Source organism: Bos javanicus, chromosome 13, assembly GCF_032452875.1.
Source record: "Bos javanicus breed banteng chromosome 13, ARS-OSU_banteng_1.0, whole genome shotgun sequence".
Classification (NCBI taxonomy): domain Eukaryota; kingdom Metazoa; phylum Chordata; class Mammalia; order Artiodactyla; family Bovidae; genus Bos; species Bos javanicus.
This window is the reverse complement of record NC_083880.1, coordinates 65,710,942-65,729,556: the sequence shown is the minus strand read 5'-3', so window position 1 is coordinate 65,729,556 and position 18,615 is coordinate 65,710,942. Positions and strand designations below refer to the sequence as shown.

The 18,615-nt window shown below is 43.3% G+C and overlaps 1 protein-coding gene across 10 annotated transcripts in view; it reads left to right on the top strand.

Moving 5' to 3' along the window:
* The window catches only part of NDRG3 (NDRG family member 3), a 63,183-nt gene that overhangs the window by 42,770 nt on the left and 1,798 nt on the right, over positions 1 to 18,615 (top strand). For 5 of the 10 annotated variants that reach the window (XM_061437498.1, XM_061437496.1, XM_061437495.1 and 2 more), the window contains 7 exons: positions 6,942 to 7,045; positions 8,319 to 8,384; positions 8,498 to 8,549; positions 13,775 to 13,822; positions 16,427 to 16,462; positions 16,550 to 16,601; positions 17,737 to 17,775. In XM_061437498.1, the coding sequence (XP_061293482.1) occupies positions 6,942 to 7,045; positions 8,319 to 8,384; positions 8,498 to 8,549; positions 13,775 to 13,822; positions 16,427 to 16,462; positions 16,550 to 16,601; positions 17,737 to 17,775 (397 nt within the window). The remainder of the gene's footprint in view (positions 1 to 6,941; positions 7,046 to 8,318; positions 8,385 to 8,497; positions 8,550 to 13,774; positions 13,823 to 16,426; positions 16,463 to 16,549; positions 16,602 to 17,736; positions 17,776 to 18,615) is intronic. The other 5 variants (XM_061437501.1, XM_061437499.1, XM_061437500.1 and 2 more) reach the window with 1 other exon arrangement.

Sequence of the window (18,615 nt, the reverse complement as noted above, 5' to 3'; positions counted from 1 at the left end):
CTGTGCCAGGAGGGGAATGAAGACCAAGTATATATTTCTTGCTATAAATGACAGCATCACAGGTGACCTATGAAGGAGGGAGGGAATGAATGAGCAATGAGCATGGAGAGCTGTGAGGTGTCTGGAGTTGGGGTGAAAACTCTAAGTAGGAGTAATGCATGCTCAACTGTCGCCTGTGTATTAAAGGAAAATGGTCACTGTGGAGAAAATTAACATTTACTGAGTACTCATTCTGTGTAAAGTACTTTGACAAGTACCTTTTAGGCACAAAAAGGTGGTTCTATTAAACTTATGGAAAAACTGAGGGCCAGAGAGGGAACATAACTTGCTACAGTTGTCCAGCTAGCAAGTGATCTGAATCCAAATCAGGCTCACTCCAAAATCCATAGTTTTTTCTTTCATTGAGATTGTATTTCAGCAAAATTACAAATTCACATATATATATTTTTAACATTTAAAAAATTTTATTTATTTTTGGCCGTGCTGAGTCTCTGTTGCTTTGTGCGGGCTTCCTCTGGTTACAGTGAGTGGGAGCTAGTTTGATGTGGTGCACGGGCTTCTCATTGTGGTGGATTCTCTTGCTGAAGCATGGACTTCAGTAGTTGAAGCACACAGGCTTAGTTTTGCAGCATGTGGCATCTTCCCAGACCAGGGATCAAACCCGTGTCCTCTGCATTGGCAGGCGGATTCTTATCAGTTGTGCCGCCAGGGAAGTCCTCACCATACATTTTAGAGCACAGGAGTTCTGCAGGGCTTAATACAAAGAATCTGTTACTCACCCCATTTCTGCCTCTTAGAGGTAACCACTTTAAATCTTTTAGCAGATTCTTTGGGTTTTGCCTCATTAATTAAGGTATTATTTATATATAATAAAGGACACAAATCATAAATACATCTCAGTGACCTTATATACATATACTCATGTCTGTCCATCCTAAGTCACTTTAGTCACGTCTGACTCTTTGTGACCCTATGGAGCCTGGCAGGCTCCTCTGTCCATGGGAGTCTCCAGGCAAGAATACTGGAGTGGGTTGCCATTCCCTTCTCCAGGGCATCTTCCTGACCAGGGACTGAATCCGAATCCCTTGTGTCTCCTGCGTTGGCAGGCAGGTTCTTTACCACTAGCACCACCTGGGAAGCCCATTCTCTCATGTGACCGCCACCGAATCAAGATGGGGAACATTTCTGTCATCTCAAGAAGGTTCCCTCGTGCCCTTTCCTAATCACTAATTCCCCTCCCCAAACAAGTATTCACTGTTCTGTTACCTCTATAGATTATCTTGCCTGTTCTTGAACTTCATATAAATGTAATTACATAGTGTACACTCTAATGGGCCCAGCTTCTTTTGCTCAGTATAGTCTTTGAGATTCGAACTTGTCTTCCTATGTATCAGTAGTTCATTCTTAGATTCTGTGTAGCAGTCCATTGTTATATGTCATGAATGTTCCTATGAGCATTTGGGTTATTTCCAATATTTTGCTTTTGTTTTGCTATTATGAATAAAGCTTCTGTGGACAGTCTTCAGTCAGTTCAGTTCAGTCGCTCAGTCATGTCTGACTGTTTGCGACCCCATGGACTGCAACATGCCAGGCTTCCCTATCCTTCACCAACTCCCAGAGATTTCTCAAACTCATGTCCATCGAGTCAGTGATGCCATCCAACCATCTCATCCTCTGTTGTCCCCTTCTCCTTGTGCCTTCAGTCTTTCCCAGAATCAGGGTTTTTTCCAGTGACTCAGTTCTTTATATCAGGTGGCCAAAGTGTTGGAATTTCAGCTTCAGCATCAGTCCGTCTAATGAATATTCAGGACTGATTTCCTTTAGGATTGACTGGTTTGATCTCCTTGCAGTCCAAGGGGCTCTCAAGAGGCTTCTCCAACACCCTAGTTCCAAAGCATCCATTCTTCGGTGCTCAGCTTTCTTTATGGTCCAGCTCTCACATCCATACATGACTATTGGAAAAACCATAGCTTTGACTAGATGGACTTTTGTCAGCAAAGTAATGTCTCTGCTTTTTAATATGCTGTCTAGGTTGGTCATAGCTTTTGTTCGATTGAAGAAAACACTTTTCTTCCGTGAACATTCTTACATGTGTCTTTTTGGACATAAATGTCCATGTGTCCTTGCCTCTATCTCTCTAAACATGCATGTATTTCCACCTGTTGGTTTTTCAGTTGTAGGCATTATCTTTGGCATTCCATTATGAAAGATGATTTCTCATATTCACACATACACCCATGCCATGACCCTCGTTTATGTTCTCTACTACTCCATCCTTCCAATATAACATGCTTTGGATTAGATAAATTTTCAGCATTGATACTAGCATGTAAATGTTATTCAGAGCTGAGCCGTGACAGATTTCTTTTTCTGTACATTTCTCCTTTACCAAGTGACAGTGTTAGAATTTTTAAATAAAGGATTCCAGGGGGACACTGTAGGGTGATAGTGGCAGGAGCACAGCCTTTTTTATTTATTTTTTCTTTTTGCTGCACTGCACGAGGGGCTTTTGTTCAGGGATTGAACTCTCACCCCTACAGTGAAAACACAGGCTTAAACTGGACTGCCAAGGATGCTCCTGTTCTGCCTTTTAAAAATATTTAAGCACAAGAGTCAAGACTTGCCATACAGAAGATCTGGTGACACTCATCTCAGCCTCCTTCAGGTCACACTTTCTCCATCTTATGGGCTTTTCCAGGGTCCAGTCAGGGGACAGAAGCTACATGCTTTGAGTAGAGAAAATTTCATGTAATACATCAATTAGTAGAAGGTGGCTTACTTCTTCAAGAGGTGAAAAAGGACTTTGAGGTGTCCAAAAGTAGCAGGTGGAAAAACAGCAGCTACTGCTAGGCTGAGGGGAGGAGAAGCAGTGGGGGGGACAGAGAATATGATGGTTGGATGGAATCACCAACTCAACGGACATGAATTTGGGCAAACTCCAAGAGGTAGTGAAGGACAGGGAAGCTTGGTGTGCTGCAGTGCGTGGGGTTGCAAAGAGTTGGATACGACTTAGCTACTGAACGACTCTTAGTCCAAGGGAATGTGGACACTGAAGGAACTGAGGACTTAGTTGAGCCCCCACCAGCACACCTAAGAGACGCCTGTTCATGGGAGGAATGGTTTCCACAGAAAGCACAGCTGGCCAGCTGTGAAGAAACTTGCCCAGAGGGTAAGGGCCCTAACTTGTCCACAGAGCCATTCACCAGATGGGGGAGACAGTTGTCCAAAATAAGGTCTGAACAGCTGCAGAAGCTACAGAAACTGCAGTTGGATGGGAAGAACCTGAGCCTAGGATGTGGTGACAGCTAGTCTATGAGAATTCTTGAGACCTTGGGCCAGTGGCTCCTGTGCTAAATTTTAAACAAAGGACTGGCAAACAGAGAATGTTTTTATTTTTTGCCTGTGCTGGGTCTTTGTTGCTTAGTGTAGGCTCTTCACTGGGGCTCACAGGCTTTCTCTAGTTTCCGCTCACAGGTTTAATTGCCCCACGGCATTTGGGATCCTGGTTTCCTCAGGGATTGAACCTACATACCCTGCTTTGGAAGGCGGGTTCTTAATTGCTTGACCTTCAGGGAAGTCCCTGTCTTATACCTTTTCTTTTTTTTACTATTTATTTATCTGGCTGCTTCGAGTCTTAGTTGTGGCCTGTGGGATCTTTGTTACATCCTGCAGATCTTTTGTTCTGGCATGTGGACTCTGCATGTAGCACACAGACTTTGTTGCTCCTTGGCGTGCGGGATTCTAGTTCCCTGACAGGGATCGACCACCTCCCCTGCATTGCAAGGCAGATTCTTAACCACTGGAACACCAGCAAAGTCTCTCTCTTAACTTTCTTAATGGTGTCCTTTGAAGCACAGTTTTTATTTATTTTATTTATTTGGGTTTAACCTAATGAAAGTATCTTTTTGTTTTGTTTTATTTCATTTTTATTGGGGTATAGTGTTGATATACAATGTTGTGGTAGTTTCAGGTATACAGCGAAGTGAATCTTGTTACATACATGTATCTATGTATCCACTCTTTTTTAGATTCTTTTCCCATACAGCCTATTACAGAGTATTGAGTAGAGTTCCCTGTGCTATACAGTAGGTCTTTATTAGTTACCTATTTTATATACTCCAATACTTTGGCCACCTCATGCGAAGAGTTGACTCATTGGAAAAGACCCTGATGCTGGGAGGGTTTGGGGGCAGGAGGAGAAGGGGACAATAGAGGATGAGATGGCTGGATGGCATCACCAACTCAATGGACATGAGTTTGGGTGAACTCCGAGAGTTTGTGATGGACAGGGAGGCCTGGTGTGCTGTGATTCATGGGGTCGCAAAGAGTCGGACACGACTGAGTGACTGAACTGAACTTTATATATAATAGAAGTGTGTGTGTCAGTCCCAGTCTTCCAATTTATCTGTTCGCCATGCCTTGCCCCTGGTAACCAGTTTATTTTCTACATGAAACACAAAAGGTTTTAATTTTGATGAAGTCCAGGCTGTTTTTTCTCTTGTTGCTTGTACTTTTGGTGTTACATCTAAGAAACCATCACTTAATCCAAAGTCATGAAGATTTACAACTATCCTTTCTCTCTAGAGTTTTACAGTTATAGCTCTTAATATTTAGGTCTATGGTCTATTTTGAGATAATTTTTTGTACTTAGTGTGAAGTTGGAGTCTAACTCCATTCCTTTGAAAATCCAATTTTCCTAGTACCATTAAAAAAAAGACTTTTCTTTGTCCAATGAGTTGTCTGGGTTCCCTTGTTGAAAACTAGTTGGCCATAAATGTAAGGATTTATTTTGGAAGGCTCATTTTTATCTCCCTGATATTTGTCTGGCCTTATGCCATATCACAAAAGGCCTTCCCAGGTGGTGCAGTGGTAAAGAACTGCCTGCCAGTGCAGGAGATGCAAGAGACACCATTTTGATCCCTGGGTTGGGAAGACCCTGTGGAGAAGGAAATGGCAACCCGCTCCAGTATTCTTGCCTAGAAAATTCCATGGACAGAGAAGCCTGGCGGGCTACAGTGCATGGGGCTGCAAAGAGTTGAACACAGTTGGGCAAATGAGCACGCACATACACACATACCCATACCACAGTATCTTGAAAACTATAATGATTTCGGTAAAGTAAGAACATCCTCACAATATATACATGTTGTGTGTTTAATTAAAAATGTGTGCAGCCACAGACAAGAGGTTGTCACAAAGCTGATGAGTTCATTTAAAATTTAAACAAGTGAGTGCATGTATTACTCTTACTGCTTTGAAATGGAAGCATGTAAGGTTTCTATACATTAATAATCTCATCTTCACTAATGAAAATACAACGATAACCCCTTTTTATCTGTCAGATTAGCAGAAGTCAAAAAGAGTGATCATTTGTACTAGCAAGGGTGTGGGGAAACAGTATGAATAAATGAGAAGGCCCCATATGTCCTGGTAAGGAGTGACCTCAGTGCAGAATAGTATGTCTAGCACACTACAGTTTGTGTTCTAAAGAAATGTGAGTGATGGTGTGCAATTTACACAGAACAGCTTTTCCTCGGGTGTTCCATTAGCACTTAAGCCAGTTTTACCCCTTTTATACCAGTGTTACCTCTGCCCCTTTTTTATCTCAAACTTCTGCTCAAGTTCCTCTTCAGACTTTCAAGGGGAAACTGTAGAGGTCATTTCATCTCTGATTGCGATGTGGTTCATTTGTTGTCCACTTATCTTCATATCTTCAGCATTTATCAAGTTTCCTTGGAATGGCTCCAGTGCCCTTCGTTTCAGGGACACTGTGATTCAGTTATTCTTGGCTCACTTTCCCCATGTAGCAGTGAGAATACTCACACAAGCTCTCCTTACCTTGGTTTCTCCACAAGGCTTGCTGGTGGTGACCTTTGCATACTGCTTCAGATTAACTGACTCTCTCACTACCCCGATACATTTTTTTCCTCCAGTGTAAACCCTTTTCCTTCTGCTTAAAACTGTCCATATTTACTGGTGTATGTGTGTGTCCATATATGTACATATATACTTACATATACAAAAATCTGGCAACTGGTTCTAGTGGCCTCCGAGAAGGCCAGCAAGATAAGGATCATTGGGTATGGGTAGTAAGGAGGGAGATTTTCTTTTTACTGATACACTCTTGTTTCTCTTGAATTTTATACAGGGCTTATAGCCAGTATTTTGCAGTAATTTTATTTATCGCTTTTTGGCTTCACTGGGTCTTCTTTGCTGCATGCAGAAACTGTCTCTAGTTTTAGTGAGCAGGGCTGCTTTCTTGTTGCAGAGCACAGACTCTAGAGCAAGAGCTTAGTAGCTGTAGTACAGGGCTCAGTTGCCCCCCAGCATGTGAAGTCTTCCCAGACCAGGGATTGAACCCGTGTTCCTATCATTGGCAGGCAGACACTGCACCACCAGGGAAGTCCCTGTAATAACTTCAAATGGGACATTATCTATAAAAATTTTAAATCACTACGTGGTATACCTGAAACTAATGTAATATTATAAATAAACTCCACTGCCTCAAAAAAAAAACCCATAATATTGGTAAATGATAAATTGACTTAATCACTAAAATATTAATGGAATGTAATATGCAGTTCTAGAATGCATACTATTAAATAATAGTATATAAATAGATATTACACCCACTATATTGATGAAAACATAGATAAGTTAATGATACAGGTTTATGACTAATAAGAGAAGTGTTACTTTCCATTTAATTTATACTTTACAATTCATATAGCATTTCTTATTTAATCCTTAAAACATCCCTTTCGGGTAACGGGTTGTTATCTTCATTTTACAGACAAGACACTGTCTCTTTGAAAGTGCCAGAACATGAATAAAAGACAAATAAGGAAATTAGGGTTGCAAATGGTGAGAACGCAAACCAAACAAGATAGATTTGTACTGTAGCTCAGAAGTTCACCTGTGTCTTCTTTTCATTGTTCTAGGAAGAGTTGCAGGCCAACCTGGACCTGATTCAGACCTACAGACTGCATATTGCCCAAGACATCAACCAGGAAAACCTACAGCTCTTCCTGGGCTCGTATAACGGGTACAGTTGGTTCTGTTCCTTCACTTAAATGCAGACGAAGTCTGAGAAGCTAATGGAAATTTAAGAGAGAATCAGGAGGGGAAGTAAACTGCTTCTTACAGTGTTGTGTGATGGGGTTACTTTCACACTTTCACAACAGTAGAAGAGGAAGAGCTTTCAGATAGATATGAAAACAGCTTTCAAGAGGAATGAATGAACTGAATGCTGTTTCAGGCATATTCACCTACCAGTTGTACTTTTAAGATGTTTTGAGACCAAAAGGACCTAAAAGTTATGTACACACACAAAAACACACAATTTGGGTGACACAGAAAAATGCATGTTGAGGATAGAAGGATAGAAGTTTGGGACCTTAATTCAGTCTCTCTCTACTGATATCTTGTCATCAGGCAGAAGTGAAACGTGAACAGTGGTAAATTCTCTTTTGTTTGTGTATTCCCAAAGTTGTCACATTTCCCCCAGTCACTGAGAGAAGCCCAATTCTTATCTTGCATCCAGCTTCTCCAGTGAAAATGTCAGTTCCTTCTAGCTTCCTGGGTATATGGAAAAAGATTGAGGAAATAGGTCAGCTGTAACTTACCCAGACTTACACAGCCAGTAGGAGCAAAGCAAGTTTTGAATCCAGTCTCTAGCTCCTTCCTCTGTATTACAGAGCCTCCTTATTTTTAGCTGAAATCAGAAAGGATATTAAATACTACAATAAACTGTAAGTACCAGGAAAATAGTTCCCCTAAAAGGTTCCCCTTAAGAAATTATTCCTAGGGGCTTCCCTCATGGTCCAGTGGCTGAGACTCCACCCTCCCAATTCCCGGGTCCCGGGTTCGAGCCCTGGTCAGGGAACTAGATCCTGCGTGATGCAACTACAGATCCCACCTGTGGCAACTTAGAAGATCGAAAATCCCATGTGCTGCCACTAAGACCCAGCACAGGCAAATAAATAAAATAAAAACAAATATTAAAAAAAATATTCCTGTAAAGTAATTGGAAAATTAGACACTTAGGACTTGAGGATTTCAACAGCATTGCTGTTAAGTTTTCAAGTTGTCTCCTTTCATCATCCTACTGAGTTCCTTTTTCCTTCTCTGTTCCACTCAGGATGCCACTGATGAGGCTACTTATGAACAAAATCTATGAATAATCTCTTCCCTTGTCAGGTGTGAAGGAAAGATAATTTTCATATTCTTTGATACCTTTGGGTTTTCACATCCAGGAAGTAACCTGAGTTGCCATGATTTTACCTGAAACGTGCATTGTTTCCTTTGTGTCTCTCTAGACGCAAAGACCTGGAGATTGAAAGACCCATTCTGGGACAAAATGATAACAAATCAAAGACGTTAAAGTAAGTCTCGATCTGCCCACTAAGTTGCTAGATATACCTGCCTTTGATAGAAGTCAGTGTCTGTGGAGTCTGTGTGCTCCCAGCTGAGTGTCCTCCTGTCTGCCTTCCCCCAGGTGCTCTACTTTACTGGTGGTTGGTGACAGTTCACCCGCAGTTGAGGCTGTGGTAAGTATGTCCTGACACTGTGAAGATGAGTAAGGTGAAATATAATAAGTTGTTTGTAGCACACTGCTGATGTACTGGAAACAGTTGGTAGATACTGCTGCTGCTGCTGCTGCTAAGTCGCGTCAGTCGTGTCCGACTCTGCGACCTCATAGACGGCAGCCCACCAGGCTGCCCGGTCCCTGGGATTCTCCAGGCAAGAACACTGGAGTGGGTTGCCATTCCCTTCTCCAGTGAAAAGTGAAAGTGAAGTCGCTCAGTCATGTCCGACTCCTAGCAACCCCATGGACTGCAGCCTACCAGGCTCCTCCGTCCATGGGATTTTCCAGGCAAGAGTACTGGAGTGGGGTGCCATTGCCTTCTCCGTGGTAGATACTAGGTTTTGTTAATTCTGATTACACATATCAGGTTTGTGCTTTGTTATCCAGTCTGGGAAAATAATTCCTCATTGATCACTCGGTTTCATCAGAAGGGATCAATAGTGCCCAGACTGTTTTATATGGTGCAGTTCATTCGGTGGCAGATAGTACCACTAAATACCATTTGCTTATCATCAGATTTCTGACAGCCTTGGCCTTCTGCAGCCACCACAAATCTGGAACTGTTGCAGCTGGCTGGAAGGTTGCTGAGAGCCTGCGTACTTTTCTCTACCTCTTTCTCAAGCACATAGCACATTGGTAAAAATAATATGTGTTCATCGTAAAAAATTGGTAAATAGAAGGACAGGAGGAAAAAAATCACGATCCCGAAGACAAGCCACCATGTTTTTCTTCAACATAGATATTGTTGTTTAATCACTAAGTCATGTCCAACTCTTTTGTGACCCCATAGACGGTAGCCTGCCAGGCCCCCCTGTCCATGGGATTTCCCAGGCAAGAATACTGGAGAGGGTTGTCATTTCCTTCTCCAGGGGATCTTCCTGACCCAGGGATCCAACTCGTATCTCCTGTATTGGCAGGCAGATTCTTTATCACTGAGCCACGAGGGAAGCCCCACAGCATAGATTGGATGATACTAAATATACAAGTTTTAGAGACCTGATTACTTAATGCTATATACAATTCAGTCTTGTAAATATACCCTTGTTTATGTAACTTCATTCTCTTGTTGATTATTTATGATTGTGCACCATTAATAATGTTGCCGTTGAACATCCATACAGAATCTTTGCCTGCATTTTTGATCATTTCCCTGGGATGAGATGGAAATAATGTGTCAAAAATCATATACCTTTGTAAGGTTTTTAATGCCTTTTGCCAGATTCCTTTCCAGAAAAGATATAACAGTGTGTTGCTGCTGGCAATGTAGGATAGTGTCTGTTGCACAGCATGCTGTTCAACTTGGACTTTTCAGTTATTAGTAGTTAATTTGGTTAAAAATTAACTACTGTTAACCACTGTTTTAATTTGCACTTCTTTAATTACACATGAAGCTTTCAGTTTTTCATAAGTCATCATTTTCTTGTCTTTCCCACATATATAATGTAACTTAAGTTTCTGCATGAAATGATCTGGTTTTCTTTGGCCACCTTCACTTCTTTAGCTGAAAAGGTGGAGATACATGTTTTTGATAGATCTATCAAAACCATTTTTTCATGACGTGTATTTGACACAGAAAAATAGTAATGTTTATAGAAAATACCCTTAATGAGAATTTTCTAATGATGCTGAGTTGTCTTTCTAAAATTACATGAACTTAAAGTAATGTTGGACTTTCCTGGTGGCTCAGATGGTAAAGCGTCTGTCTACAATGCGGGAGACCCGGGTTCGATCCCTGGGTTGGGAAGATCCCCTGGAGAAGGAAATGGCAATCCACTCCAGGACTATTGCCTGGAAAATCCCATGGACAGAGGAGCCTGGTAGGCTACAGCCCTTGGGGTCGCAAAGAGTTGGACACAACTGAGCGACTTCACTTTATAAAGTAATGTTACCAATCATTTTTCAAGATTGTATAAGTTGGCCATACATATACAGTCTTTTTCTCTTTCTGATTCCATACCTTCAGTGTGTATAGAGAATAACTTCAAAATGCCATCTGTACCACAAACTAGATGCTCTCTCTTCTAGATACATTCAAACCTAACTCCCCTGCCAGAGCCTTTTATCCCCTGAATTGGTAGGGATTTAGAGGGCTGTCCAAGTGTGGAAGAGCAGGAAGAAACTCCACAAGTTCTAGTCTCTAGCTATTCTTGCTTATTCATTCAGTATCATTTTTTGAGCTTCTCCTATTTGCTCAGTGGGCTTCCCCGCTGGTTCACCAGTAAAGATTTGCCTGCCACGAGATGCAGGTTCAATCCTTGGGTCAGGAAGATTCCCCTGGAGGATGAAATATTCTTGTCCAGTATTCTTGTTTGGGAAATCATGGACAGAGGAGCCTGGCTGGCTCCAGGACATGGGGTCACAAAGGAGTTGGACATACTTAATGACTAAACAACACATATGTGCTCAGTGCTCTGGAGAATATGAAAATGAATAAGATGGAGTCTTAGCAAGATTGCAAGGAGATCAAACCAGTCAATCCTAAAGGAAATCAGTCCTGAATATTCATTGGAAGGACTGATGCTGAAGCTGAAACTCCAGTACTTTGGCCACCTGATGTGAAGAACTGACTCATTGGAAAAGACCCTGATGGGAAAGATTGAAGGCAGGAGGAGAAGGGGACAACAGAGGATGAGATGGTTAGGTAGCAAGACCGATTCAATGGACATAAATTTGAGCAGACTCTGGGAGACAGTGTAGGACAGGGAAGCCTGGCGTGCTGTGGTTCATGGGGTCACAAAGAGTTGTACACGATTGAGCAACTGAACTGAACTGGAGTCTTAGCAGTTGGACCTGGGGAGAAAGTAGACATGTCAAAAACCAACCATTGTTCTTGGCCTACAAGATCCTGAGCCTTCGTCTTAAACAGTTACAGAAATTACAAAGTGATGAACCAAGGAAAAAGTATGTTTTATTATATTAAATACAGACTTAGGAGTCATTCTTCTAGAAGATACTTATTGTATATCTAGTATGTTCTCAGCACTTTGCCTGGCATTTAGGGATCAAGTTTTTACATTCTTCTTTTTTTTTGTTTGGTTGGGCTGGGTCTTAGTTTCTGCGCGCGAGCTTTCTCTAGTTGCAGAGAGCGTGGCTACTCTAGTTGCGGTGCGTGGGCTCCTCTTGTTGTGGACCACAGGCTCTAGGTGCGTGGGTTTCAGTAGTTGTGACACAGGGCTCATTAGTTGTGGCTCATGGGCTCTAGAGCATGGGCTCAGTAGTTATGGCGCACAAGCTTGGTTGCTCTGCGACATGTGGCATCTTCCCAGACCAGGGATTGAACCTGTGTCCCCCGCATTGGCAGGTGGATTCTTACCCAGTGTGCTAACAAGGAAGTCCTACATTCTGCCTTTTAGAGCATATTCTGTAGTAAGGAAACAGGTACATTTGTTTACTTCCTGCATTGGCATTTGTATAAAGAAAAAACCCTGACTTGATGATCCTGGCTTTTAGATCATCCTCTGATTTTAGAAGTTTTGAGTAACCACCCATCAGCCATCCCCAGAGTAAGCATTCAGCTGGATTACTGGTTCTTGTCTAGGTAATTTTCATGGCTTCTTAACTGTCTCGCTGCCTCTGCAGTCTGTCATACAGGCCACTGCTGGTTATTTTCCTGAAACAGTTCACATCCCGTCACCTCAGAAACCCTCTGTGACTTCTTGCCTTCCACAGTCAGCTCAAGTTTTCTCACCCTCTCCCCACAGTGCATCCTCATACCATATACTGGCCTCTGTAACCCCACACATGCCCGGCACATTCACCTTGCATCCCCTGGGTCTTTGCTTCTGCTTCCCCATGACTCTGCTGCTGCTGCTAAGTCACTTCAGACGTGTCCGACTCTGTGCGACCCCATAGACGGCAGCCCACCAGGCTCCCCCGTCCCTGGGATTCTCCAGGCAAGAACACTGGAGTGGGTTGCCATTTCCTTCTCCAATGCATGAAAGTGAAAAGTGAAAGGGAAGTCGCTCAGTCGTGTCCGACTCTTAGCGACCCCACGGACCGCAGCCTACCAGGCTCCTCCATCCATGGGATTTTCCAGGCAAAGTACTAGAGTGGAGTGCCATTGCCTTCTCCACCCCATGACTCTGGAAGCCTTCAAATGCCCACCTCTTCTTACTTTGGCTGTAGAAATCCTATTTATCCTTCTGTTCTCACTCAGCTCAGAAGTGAAGTTTTCAAGTACTCTTATTCTGCCTTGGGGCTTCTCTAGTGGCTCAGGAATCTGCCTGCAATTCAAGAGACTCGGGGGTTCGATCCCCAGGTTGGGAAGATCCCTTGGAGAAGGAAATGACAACCCACTCCAGTATTCTTGCCTGGGAAATCCCATGGACAGAAGAGCATGGTGGGCTGCAGTCTATAGGATTGCAAAAGACTCAGACACGACTTAGTGATTAAACAACAACATTCTGCCTTGTGTTACATGCTTTTGCCCCTCTAGATTCCATGCTCTTAGCACGGTGTTCTATATGTGTGCTTGGGCAAGCATGTGTAAAGAAGAGATCTAGTAGATCAAGTTAACCATAAAACATTGTTGAACCATAAAACAACCTCCCCAGAACATTTTCTTTGAGGTCCCTGCCTTTGTGGATACAAAGGTATGAGATACCAAGCATGAAAATAGACAAGATTGTAATTCTTAATTGTGATGGTTGCTCTGAGAGAAAAAACCATAGAGAAGTTCAACTTTCAAGGGGACAGCCAAAGATCTTGAGGCTTAGAAGAGTCAGGGCGAGAGGAATGGCACCCCTGCTACCTCGGGGGCAGAGGATGGGGATGAGGAGTGGGCGCAGGAGGTGTGAGGGCTCAGTCATAAGGACCGGTTGTGCCGGGGAATCATCAGGACCTCAGCAGGTGAGGCCCATAGTTCACATTTTAAAGAAGGAGATAACTTGCCCTGCTGCTGCCTAGCCGTAAGAGGAATTAGGTTCAAAATGTAGCTCTTTAAAGACTCTACTTGTAACGGGTCCAGAAAATGAACTTAGCCAGATTTTTATATCTACTAAGAAATACAAGATATAAAGTATATCATGTAAATATATCTCCTATTTTTTATTTTGGTAACTTCTTTGGCTGATTCAGCCAAAACTGAGTTTCTCCCAGCTGAGCTTCTTGAAAGATCATTCGTGTGCCAAGCTATTTTGTATTTAGCAGTTCATAAAATTGTCTTTCTCTGTTTTTTTTTTTTTTTAGGTTGAATGCAATTCTCGCCTGAATCCTGTAAATACAACTTTGCTAAAGGTAATGTGTTTCCTTTCCTCACTGCCAGCCCTTAGTGAGTAAATTATATGTGGTTCAAATCACTTTATTTCTGGAATAGTTGCACAGAAACAAGGAAAACTTCTTTCTGTGGAATAGTTGCACAGAAACAAGGAAAACTTCTTTCTGTCATTCTCTTTTTTTAAAAAGAAATTATTTTCCTGAATATAGTCTCAGTATAGAAAATGGGAAAATAGAAAAAAGAATGGAATATAGAAAGAATAAAATAAAATTACTCATAATCCTGCCACCCACAGGTTACCCTCTGGTACAAAATGCATGTACTGGTCTTCCTCCTGGGTGGTGAGGGGCTGAGCTGGTCTTTGTGGTGGTGCATGGGCTTCTGCTGCTGTGGAGCACAGGCTCTGGAGCGCGTGGGCTCCGTAGTTGTGGTGCTCAGGTTTAGTTGCTCCCTGGTATGTGGGAACCCGACTCCCTGACCAGGGATCAAACCTTCATCCCCTGCGTTAGAAGGCGGATTCTTAACCACTGGACCCCTGGGGAAGTCCCTCTTATTCATTTTTAAATCATTAAGATTATAGGCTATTTCTAGCCCTGTGTCTGTTTTCCTCAACTTCTTGACATGTAAACAACTTTCTGTGTCATTGAAAACTTCATAAGCATTATTTAATGTTGTGAGATATTAGATAATGGATAGAAGTTCTTCACAAGCTAAATTCCCTTGTATGGATAAGAGAGTTTTCCGGTAGCATTGTCACAATAAGGGTAGATGCGTTTTCTGGAGCCTGTAGTGGAATATTTAAGGGCCTGACCTCCTGGTCCAAATTTGGATTACAGTATATTTAAGTGCTAAACTTACGTTGCTTACTGCTGCTTTCTCAGCCTGAAAGACCTCTGCTTTCTTCCCTTTTTCTTTGAAGTGCAGTTAAAAGGGAAGTGCTGCCACTATAAGCAGCCCATAGTTCCTGGAAATAACGCTCTGATGTGATAAAACTCAGAGTGTTCTAGGGTCCAGGTGATTGATGAACTAGTCTAAAACATGAATTTTTTTTTTTTTATAAGTATGTGGTTTCAGATTAGCTTTTCAATGCAAGTTTGAATCAGTTTTCTAAAAGTGCAGAACTGAACTTAACAGTAGCCACAGGTGTGCTTATTTCTGGGCAAAAATGCCCATCCCACAGCAACGTGATGGAATTGATTCTCTGATAGGTATCCAGCTTGGAAATAGTCCTTCCCAGTACTGTCTCTAAGTATGAGAACTGTTTTACGATTCTAATCAGATTTTGACTCCTAAACTTCTTGAAAATACAGCCTGGGCTAATTAGGTCTGTTTTATACTTAAATCAGGTTAAATGTTTGTTCCTGATCTTACACTTAGAATTTTCAGGGAACTGACTATTCCTTGTTAACCTCGGATTCCTGTGCCTCCTCTGGCATTCCCATCTGCAGAATAACAGTCTACCCTCAAAGTTTTCATGTTAGTGAAGGTTTCATGAGGTTCATGTCTCTTTTCTAAAAAATGCCTGAATACGCTACTCTGTGAGTATGGAATACTTAACAAGTAGAAGGAAGAAGGTGGCCTCATGATTGGCCATTGTGCCCTACAAGTAGCGTTCTCTGCGGATTGGCAGGGTATGCATCTCCGGGGCTTGTTAGAAATGCAAGTTCTTGAGCTCTGCTCCAAAGGCCTCGGGCAGGAACTCGGAGTTTTAATAAGCCCTCCTGGTTATTCCAATGCATGATAACAAAACCCTACTCTAGAAGTTTTTGTGCAGATGACAGTAATCAGTGTGTAAAGATTTATGAAGTGAGAGAGACCCTCATCATTCCCAACAGTGAAATTAAAATGTCTGACCAAGCATGTTGGCTGAATCCAGCATCAGTGCCTGATCGTAGACCTCCCCTTAGTCATGAAGTGGAGACAGTGTAGAGTTGAGAGGGAACTTTTAAGAGTTTGGTGCCTTGAGAAGTAGGGTCACACTGCTTGAGGACTCTGAAAGTAAATCCTCCAGGTAGAGGCAGAACCAAGGTAGTAGTTAACTTTACTATCACCCAGTGGAAAATTCCTGACATGGACCTGACAGCCGGGCCCTGCCCTACTGATGAATAAATAGTGAATAATCTTTCAGAATTATATCCAAAGTTATTGCTAGAATTTAGGTCTGCGTATAAGAGTGCATTGAGGAGGGACTTCCCTGGTGGCTCAGTGGTAAAGAATTTGCCTGCCAGTGAAGGGGATATGGTTCATTCCTTGATCTGAGAGGATCCCACATGCCATGGAGCAGCTAAGCCTGTGTGCTGCAACTGCTGAAGCCCACAAACCCTAGAGCCCATGCTCCACAGCAAGAGAAGCCATCGCAATGAGAGGCCTGTGTTCCACAACTCGAGAGTTCCCCCGCTTTCCGCAACTAGAGAAAGCATGAGCGCAGCAGTGAAGACCCAGTGCAACCAAAACTAATTAATTAAAAAACAAAAAGAGTGCATTAGAAGATGGACACTAGGGTGCAGTTAAACATTAAGGAACCTGTAATTTGATTCTGTCCTGTTTGACAGGACCCTGGATATGCAGAGCGTTCCCCTTAAGTGTATTCAAGTCTCAGCTGACTTACATGTTTTCCCTTCTAGATGGCAGACTGTGGTGGACTACCCCAAGTAGTTCAGGTAAGGAGACTTTTTTTAAAAAGCATCCATTTGATTTCAGTTCTCTGTCCGTGCAAAGATTAACAGCTTCTTCTTTTGTCTTCCTAGCCTGGGAAGCTCACCGAGGCCTTCAAGTACTTTTTGCAGGGAATGGGCTACAGTGAGTAGTACATAACTTTCTATTCTAACCAAGATTTATTGATAAATGGGGTCATTTTGGCATCTGGGGAGCACTCAGTTCTCAGGGCGTAACCTCTGTGCTAGCCAGGCTGAAGTTAAGTAGAAACCAAAATTTTTTATGAAAGATTCTTCTGCGCATATATACAAAGATGAGTAATGCTTACTTGTGCCAGGCACTCTGTATTCTTAACCTTAAGAGGTAAGTTCTGCTATTAGTCCCATTTTACAGAAGAAGAAATTGAGGCTTAGAGGCTAAGCATGTTTCTTAGGATAACATTTCAGGGGTAGAGCCATGATTCAGTCTTAACTCCAGAGTCCACATGTTCAACCACTGAAGCTTTGGCAGTCCTGGCTGTGAATATGAGGTTGTTACTTGCATTTGAACTTAGCTGGTTAATGACTCCTGGTCTAGAGAAACAAGTTACATCAGTGAAGTCTGCTCCCCACAGGAGATAACCTTGCAGAGTATTTCAGAGTGAATCCAAGGATGTGTCGTATCATGTGCCACTGTCCTGGTCTCTTGTATTGTGAGACTCCTGAGCTTTCTCATTTGTCCCAGGATATCCTCACTGGCTCCTTTCTTGGAGTTTTAAAAAGGAAACCCCTTCTACCCAGGTACAGAGCTCTGTATCCAGTAGGGTGATTTTTCTCCTGTCTTTGGTGTCAGTGTGATTAATGACCACTGGGCAGCTGCTCTGGGCAGCAGCTGGACCCCTGGGTACAGCCCTGTACCTGGCAGGCAGCCCATGTATGTCTCGTCTGGAGTGGCCGTGTCATCCCCGTCTGTGAGCCACTATCAACCGAGCCCACACCCCTGTCCCTCTGGCTCGCTGGGAGGAGCACAAGTCCCTCTCCTTTCATAGGAAGCAGTTCATTATCCAGGCAGGTTGGCTGTTTATAGTGGAGGAAAAAGCAGTTGCCTTTGACTAGTTGAGAGAAGTATCATCCAAGATGTTACTGAATTATCAGTTAGCCTTCCGTCCTTTCTGGAACCTTAGAATGAAACTTTGCCCCTGGCTTAGTTTGTTCTGTCAGTGTCTGCCAGGTAACCAGGTTTACCACTTGGCACTCTTGGGTCACTAACCTGCCTTTTCCTGTGTCCATCCTGCTTCCAGTCCCGTACGTGCAGCTCAGTCACCTGAGCACCGAGTCAGGTACCTTCCTCTGTGCTGGCCCCGCCCCTGCCTCCCAGCGATGCTCTCCTGGCTGCCCGCAGCATGTCCATGGTTTCCCTGTGCAGTGAGAGCCCGATAGAACGCGGCTCATTGTGCCCCGAGAGAGTTAGCCTGACGGTCCAGCCCTGGTTCCCCAGGAGTAAAGGGGTGGGTTGTAACAGCCAGGGTCGCAGCAGCAGCTGAAACTTCATAGGGGGCCCTTCTTCCATCACCACCACCTACTGAGTGATCCTTGAGTTAACTCCCAGACACAGGGTTCTCAATTATGAAGGTTGGAGCCTATGCCCGGAGAATGCAGGTACTGGCATCTTCTGACCCCAGCATTGAAATGACAGCTGGAGGAGTGGCTTGTCTTAGAAAGACAGGCAGGGAGGTAGGCCAGGTTAGGCCCTTTCCTAGCCAAGCTGGAAGGACCTTACAGCCAGAGCAGTGGCACAGCAGAAGTCTGACTTAAATAGACCTCCAGTGTGCTTTCTCACAGTCAGCCTGCACCTCGGTGCCTGTGCAGAGGCCAGCTCCAGGCCCCCCTGCCCTCCCTGCCCCTCACCTACCTACATGTCTCCTCCCCAGGTAGCAAGGGTCACCTGTGGACACAGATGGTAGTCTTGTTGTATCGGGCTTGCACTGTGTGTGTGAAACACCTTCGTACTTGTGTGGTGTGATTTGTCTTTCTTTGGTTTAGTCTCGCATGCATCACAGGTTTGGGTTACCTGTTTGGGTTCCCAAAGCCTTCTTCCTAATCACTGTGTGGATGGCATGGGCATAGCTAAGAGGTTATACTCTGGACTTAGTTCACCCATCATTCTACTGTAGACCAGA